The sequence below is a fragment of the Rhipicephalus microplus genome, unplaced genomic scaffold (assembly GCF_043290135.1).
Source record: "Rhipicephalus microplus isolate Deutch F79 unplaced genomic scaffold, USDA_Rmic scaffold_24, whole genome shotgun sequence".
Taxonomy (NCBI): Eukaryota; Metazoa; Arthropoda; class Arachnida; order Ixodida; family Ixodidae; genus Rhipicephalus; species Rhipicephalus microplus.
In genome coordinates this window covers 8,946,495-8,953,897 of record NW_027464597.1, presented here as the reverse complement: position 1 = coordinate 8,953,897, position 7,403 = coordinate 8,946,495, and the positions used below count along the sequence as shown (strand labels likewise).

The 7,403-nt window shown below is 49.0% G+C and overlaps 1 protein-coding gene across 1 annotated transcript; it reads left to right on the top strand.

The window, feature by feature from the left end:
• The first annotated feature begins 321 nt into the window (after positions 1 to 321).
• On the top strand, positions 322 to 1,839 carry LOC119180583 (transcription factor Jun-like). Its single transcript, XM_037431691.2, has one exon. It carries the CDS (start codon positions 439 to 441, stop codon positions 1,276 to 1,278), a length of 840 nt encoding a protein of 279 aa, XP_037287588.1. The 5' UTR covers positions 322 to 438; the 3' UTR covers positions 1,279 to 1,839.
• The last annotated feature ends 5,564 nt before the right edge of the window (positions 1,840 to 7,403 follow it).

The following is a 7,403-nucleotide window of genomic DNA, read 5'->3' as shown; positions in this document are numbered from 1 at the left end:
CTTTTGTATATTTGTTTTTTACGCATAAACTTTTGCGCTATTTGGCAACTAATGCGTTTAAGGTCACAAGCGACTGTAGCGCCAGAGTAAAAATTTCTCCCGCGCGTGTTTTAGTTTGTTTTCTCTACTAAAGTGTGAAGGAAAACAACTCTCACCGTTTCCGCTCTTCCTGGAAACAACCATGGCCGTGACGACACCGACCACGTGAACATTACGAAATCAGGTTTCGCGAATCGCAACTCTTCTTTGTGATGTCAGGCGGAAGTGACGCTCTCGAACGCGTTATTTCGGTGAGTCACCCGTTTATAAAGGCGATGCGGGGGGGAAATTTGCGCGTGACTCACACCCGTGTCGGAGGGTGCGTACGGGCGTGCTTTTCTGTGGCAGGGTGTGTGCGTGAGACAACGCGCTGGACAGAGTGGGGTGCGGCCGAGCGCCATGGATACAACTTTCTACGAGGACAGTAGCGGAGGCAACAGTGCGCGCCCGCCGACCACGATGCATCAGCCAGCGCAGCAGCAGCAACAGCAGCTGTCGAGGCGGGAGGAGTTGAGCTCGCGCAAGCGTAGCATGACCCTGGACTTGAACAGCGCGGGCCGACCCGAGCGCAAACAGGCCCGCTGTTCGAGTCTGCTCACCTCCCCGGACCTGAACATGCTCCAGCTGGCTTCGCCCGAGTTGGAGCGGCTGATCATCGCCCAGAACGGGCTGGTGACCACGCCGACGCCGACTCCGACCACGCTTTTTTCGCGCACGGCGACCGAGGAACAGGAGCAGTACGCGCGCGGATTCGTGGACGCGCTCGCTCAGCTACACCAGCAGCAGCAACAGACTCAACAGCAGCCGCCGCAGCTTCAACAGCAAATCACGTCGGGCCCTGACATGTCCGACTCGGGCGCCTCGACCTCAAACGACAGTTTCATCCTACCTTCGTCCTCGGAGCACTCGGCGACGGGCGGAGACGTCAAAGACGAGCCCCAGACGGTGCCGCGGCTCGGAGCTACCCCTCCGCTGTCGCCCATAGACATGCGCGACCAAGAGAGGATCAAGCTGGAACGCAAGAGGCTGAGGAACCGAATCGCGGCATCAAAGTGCCGCAAGCGAAAGCTGGAACGCATCTCGCGGCTCGAAGAGAAAGTGCACGCGCTCAAGACGGAAAACAGCGAGCTGGGGACTGTGGTGAGCGTACTGCGCGACCAGGTGTGCCGGCTCAAGCAGGAGGTGATGACGCACGTCAAACAGGGCTGTCAGATCATGATGTCGTCGTACGCGCCCTAGGCACATCGTGTTACGTGTCCCGTCTTCGATGTGACGCTAATTGCTAGGCTTGTGCGAATATTCGAAAATTAAAATTTCAAATATAATGATTATGTACGAAAGGACGAATTGAATAGCAATCTATTTGGTGCGAGTAATTGTATTTAAAATCCCGAGTGTTTAATATTTTTTTTTCAATAATCTACAACGACGAAAAATGCTCAAAGACGAGATTTCATGTATAATTCTTGGCATGTTTCAAAAATAGTTGCCTTGCTATTCGAATATTATTCGATTCGTATTCGATTCTAAAATTCACTATTTGTGCACCGCTAGCAGATCCACTTTGTTGAAACGCGTGCGGACTTGCCTGAACTTGCCTGAAGTGCGCGCGTTATTGTGTGTGTACATAGTACATGGACCCCTCCCTGTGTGAATCTCTCAACCATCGTCACCACCCACAACGACTGCCACAAACGGCCACCACCCGGTGAATAATACGGACGCCTTAGCGCCGCCAGCTACAACGGTGCTCGTTTCGGGCGTTGTCGTGCCAATAAAACGCCACTGTGTATAGAAAAAGAGCAGTTTTGTCGTTCCCTGTCCCCCTTGTTTTTCTCCGCCGTCGGCTGCTGCGGCCGCTTTCAAAGCCAACATGTGACGGCGGCCTGGCTGGATTTTCTCTCTTTGTGCTCGGCCGCTAGCGTGTGTGCTGCGCTGTGGGTTCCAAGGTCGCACGGTTTTGCGCTTTTTCTGTTGCGGCGCGACCCCATCGCTTCTTGCGAAACGGCCGAACGGCGCGCGACGCTGTTTAATTGCGAGGTGGAGCCTTCGCGTTGTGTGTGCGCATTCGTTTCGTCGTTCTGTATGTTCGCGGAATCGGCCCCCTCTCCATCGAGGCCAACGAATAGGCGAAAACACGTGATTGCGTGAGTTAAGCTCCCAGGGAGTCGTGGCTTGCGTAAATCTCGCACATTGAAGTCTTTCAAGGGGTTACGTAAAATACTGTACGGAATTACGGTAAGGTACCGCTCCACCTTTCTTGCTCGTTGTGCGTAAGCCGCCACCAGTGACAGTGTGTCCCACGAACTACAGTTTCTTTGTTAACGATGCTTAGACTGACAGTCACAAATGAGGAGTACCCCTTTAGTAGTGTTTCAAAAAATATACATATTTGTTGTTCTGTTAGCTACAGTGGGATGAGAAGCGGCAAAAACACATCGAGCGACAAAGAAGACTATGTAAAAAAATTGCAAATAACTTGCTAAGACTAATTATGAGGTGGGGCCTTTACCGTGCGTGTAAATTAGCTTCGTTTTTGCATAAAAGTTCGTGAAATACCCCCCCCCCCCCATATTGAATTCTGCAAATTGCCGATAATTTGATGACTGTCGCAGTTCAGCGCCACATGTGTTTGTGGTTTCAGTATATCTCGCGCATGTTAGCTGGTACATCTACAGCGTGGAGTCAAGAACACTAACTTCCGCTGGACATTGACCACGGACCGCGGTGTTTATACATGATAGCTAATCACCATGTCGGCTGTGCCATTAGCTGGTGTCAGTGTTAGAGACAAAAGATTGACCGCGAGTGTTGCTCTGTGCTTCGACTGATTAGGAACCCCGCTGGTCGTCAAAACAAGAATCGACAGCTTTAAAAATAGCCACTGTGCATGCGTGGGCATGTTAAATTATGCTTTCCACACTAACAGCCTCGATCAGAGACAGAAGACATATGTTTTATGCTCGCAACTAATCTCCGCAATTCAATTCTCTCATGTGCACAAGCTACTAATAGTGACCTGAGATATTTCTTCAAAGTGCTCTGAAAAAAAAAAAATCATGCTGCTCACACACATTCGTTGGAATGTTTCGTGGGAAAGCATTCTTAAAAAAACCAACTTACAGGCGCTCCCAAATAGCTTTCGCTAGGTTCACTCACTATTTTGAAAGTAAGAATGAGCCAACACCTGGGACAAGTTTCCAAATGTTACATGGAACACACTCAGCAGTGCCACTGGGAAACTTGCACCAATTATTGGGTGTTTACGTGACCATTTTCAGCCACGATCGAAAAGTCATTCGGCTCGCACAGTGTTTCTATCGTTTTATCTTGCGACTGCTTGCCGTGTCTAAAAATAGATTTCCTCGCACGTGGGGGAAAATGCGACTGCACAGCCAACTCAGTGCCAGATACGCCCGTTAGATGTCGAAACGTCTTGTCGGCGTATCTCTGCTTTGCATGTGCTAGCGCTGGCACATGCAAAGATTCCGACACAGATCCACGGCCGTATTTCAGTCGTCTCACTTATTTCATCGCAAGCGTCATTGCATGCCTAGTTTGGGTGCATTTACCACGCACCGTTTCTTTACCACAAGCGGTCACACCGAAAATTAAGCATGACACAGGATCTTCACCCTCGGGCTGCTTCAGGTCGCGGCGTGCCCTAACCACGCCCTATTGCACGCGATTCACGAAGAAATACAGCCAACTAATACATGTCCAGTACGTGTGATGATTTGATTGATGTGTGTGGTTTAATGCCCCAAAACCATCATATGATTATGAGAGACGTCGAAGTGGAGGCCTCCGGAAATTTCGACCACCTGCGGGGTACATTTTCTGTCTGCAGAACGTGAACAAGGGGTGCAGGACCAGTTCGCGCAATGAAAACGCACGATCCAAGAAAGTCCATTGTGAGCTCGACTCTATGCAAGGGTTTCGAGGCAAACAAGGAGGCAGCTGTTCCGTTTTCGAGGTCACCGTGGATCTGGAAAGGCCAGAACCAGCATGGTATTTGTAGTGGGCTGAAAGCTAAAACCCAAACCGGTTGTGGCTGCACCTTGCGAGGGGAAACGAAGTCTCGGAAATTCGCAGTTGAGAATGTGTGGTTGAAGGAAAGGAAAAAGGCACTATCTGCTGCAGGCCTTGCGGTAGCCCGCTTCGACGACGAGTCGACCACTCCTGCTTCCCCCTTTCTCCATAGGATCGGCTGAATGGATTGGCATGTTTGACAATAAGCTAGAGGACCACTACATTGTCGTACCCAAACGAAGTCAGACAAGTTTGGCATGTGTACTGGCAGCCGGTTTTTCGAACCTCACCCAACTGCCAGAAGAGTCTTGGAAACCAAGGTCATCTAGGACCTTCGGACGTGCGGGAAATCTTGGTGGCGTGTGCGAAACGTCGGCGCAGTGCGTTTGTGATCATATTTGGGCATCGTGTAGACGCCCTTTCCACGTGCATTGTGTGGTCTCTTTCCCCGCCTTCGCGGGTGGAATAGCTAGACCATCGAGCGCAGTATTGGCTGAAACCGCGGACAATGCGCCCAGGTTTGCCAACGCGGCGCTATATGAGAGGAAGATTTTTGTATATTTTGAGTTCAACAGTTCTCCTGTACAGTTCTTGACTTCTCGTTTTACTTGATCACTTGATCACCTTGTTTCGAATTCTCAGTTACTAACCATGTAAATGAATTGTTGTTCTTACGAGCGCCTCATCTGGCTTGTTGGATGACGGTTCTTACGACGGGGGACCGCTACCAAACTGAGGCCCGCAGGACCCGGAGTCGCAACACCACATAGGAGTGCAAGCCGCGTTATAGAGGTGGCTATCTCAACAACATGAACTTGATGTCGAAGCCACATACGTACAAGAGAAGCGAAGCATTTGCAATCAAAAAAACCATCTACTCGTGAAATCGAACAAATGATGGCTTTGTGAGCAGAGTCCAAAACACGTACGTAGGGCAAAGTGACCACGGGTTGGGGTCACTTTGTAGTTATGCGGCGATATTCCCGGTGTTATATCCGGTATTGTCGCAACATGATCAAGGGAAAAATTCGTGTCTGTTCTAGACAGTTGATTTGGTTCGTGTCCGCTAAAGAAAATTGTGAAGCGCGTTCGCACGTGTCCAGTCCAAAAATATGAAGTTTTCATAGAAATAAGAAAGCAAGAGTCTATTGTGCTGACACGTATATGAAAAATTGACAGTGATACAACGTTTCGGCGCAAATTAAGCCTACGGATTAGGAAGTTCTAAAACCCGCTCGCGGACATTTCACCATGACGCAGTGGGCTGGGTGGAACGAAGCCATCGCCTTTTATCGAATTTTCAGCGAATGCGAATCGTTCACATTAAATGCCAAGCAGAACAGCTCTGAATTGCACGGGTAGCTTAGCACTGAACGGAGTCGTTTGCGGGGATGCATACGTTCGCCCAACAAGCAGCTTGTTATGTCAGGGCTCGAGAGTGCGGCATTGCCGCCCGAGTTTCGGGCCACTTGAGTGTTCGAAGAAAAATATCTCCAGTTACGATAGACAAAAGGATGAAAGGAAGACAGGGAGGTTAACCAGAGGAAGACCCCGGTCTGCTACCCTGTACTTGGGAAGGGAAAAAGGGATGTAAAACAGTGAAAGAGATGAAAAAGAACTTTAGACGAATGAAAAAAAAATCACAGCATATCCACGGAGTGAATGATGACGAGTGGGGCGAAGCTCCGGAGGGTTTTATCAGCAAACCATGAATCATTCGCTGGCCGCGTCTATCTATCTATCTATCTATCTATCTATCTATCTATCTATCTATCTATAAATCAGTCTGTATGTATGCATGTATGTGTGTATTTATGTTGATTGATATGTGGGGTTTAACGTCCCAAAACCACCATTTGATTATGAGAGACGCCGTAGTGGAGGGCTCTGGAAATTTCGACCACCTGGGGTTCTTTAACGTGCACCCAAATCTGAGCACACGGGCCTACAACATTTCCGCCTCTATCGGAAATGCAGCCGCCGCACCCGGGATTTGAACTCGTGACCTGCGGGTCAGCAGCCGAGTACCTTAGCCACTAGACCACCGCGGCGGGGCGTGTGTATTTATGTATGTATGTAGGTATGTATGTAGGTATGTATGTATGTATGTCAGTGCGTCTGTCGATCTGTCCGTCCATCTAGTGAACACTCCAAGTACCGCCATCTCGGATATTTTCATCATATCATTCGATGGATGGATGGATGGATTGATATGGCTGTACCCTTTAGATCAGGCGGTGGCTAACGCCACCAAGCCGTTTCACCTATTAAACCACCTATTCCACGTGAGCTCCTGAGGCAAGCCTACCTATTAGTGCACCAAAAAACTAGATTCATTTTTTTCTTTAAAAAGTGAGTCTGAGGAACAAACAGACCAAAGGGAGATGCGCTGTGAATCATAAAAACAAGTACATCGCATGCGTAAAGAAAGCTGTGTATTTAACTCCATTATCGTGTGGCAGGGAGTACGTGGGACAAACGAAACGATGTGTGAATGTTCGTTTAAGGGAGCATGAGTTATCTCTTCAAGGGATCGCGCGACTTCATCTGCCGGAACATTGCAGGTCATGCGGTTGTCGTCCCATTTTTGAGAGAACCACCATCATCTTCAAACATCCTAACCAGATAACTAGAGAAATCGCTGAGACATATCATATAAAGATTAGGGGTAGAAAGTGCGTTAGTGAACCATCCGTACGTCACACTGCATGAAAAAGAATTAAGTTATTTAGGCCAAGCTTGTTTATTGCCATGAGTGTGATAACGCTACCTCGGTGCACCTCGTATTCTGCGCATGTTGTGGTGTAGGCTGCCGGGACCTATATATATTGGCAATATTTTTCACCCCGTTTTTTCCAATAAACAACAGTTGTGAGTCAGCGCCGTATTTTCTTTCTGTTCTACTCCTTCCCTGTCCTGTATTTTTTCTGGTGTTGCGCTGTAAGAAAGTTCACGATGGACGTACTAATAATCTCCCGATTTATGCATTAAATATCAGCGTCTGTGAGAACTTCATTGCTCTAAGGGTAATACTTTCCGATGCATTTGTCGCGCTGCGGCCGCTGGGAAAGGAATACTCGTGAAAAAAGAAGCAAGGCGCAGGCAAACCGGGCCTAAATCATTCGTCCAGCACATTCTCATGACGTCCCTTGCACACGAGTGACTAATGTCCGCTGGAGACGGAAGTAGTAGCAAGCGTTCCTGGTTTCAAAGTCGCAAGCAATGTACGCGACAAAACACTGAGGCCCACGGGACGGCTTTAAGCTCTCCCATAGTAGAGTACCTCGTACTCTAAATCGTTACCCACTTTCTCTACCCCCCCCCCCCTCCTG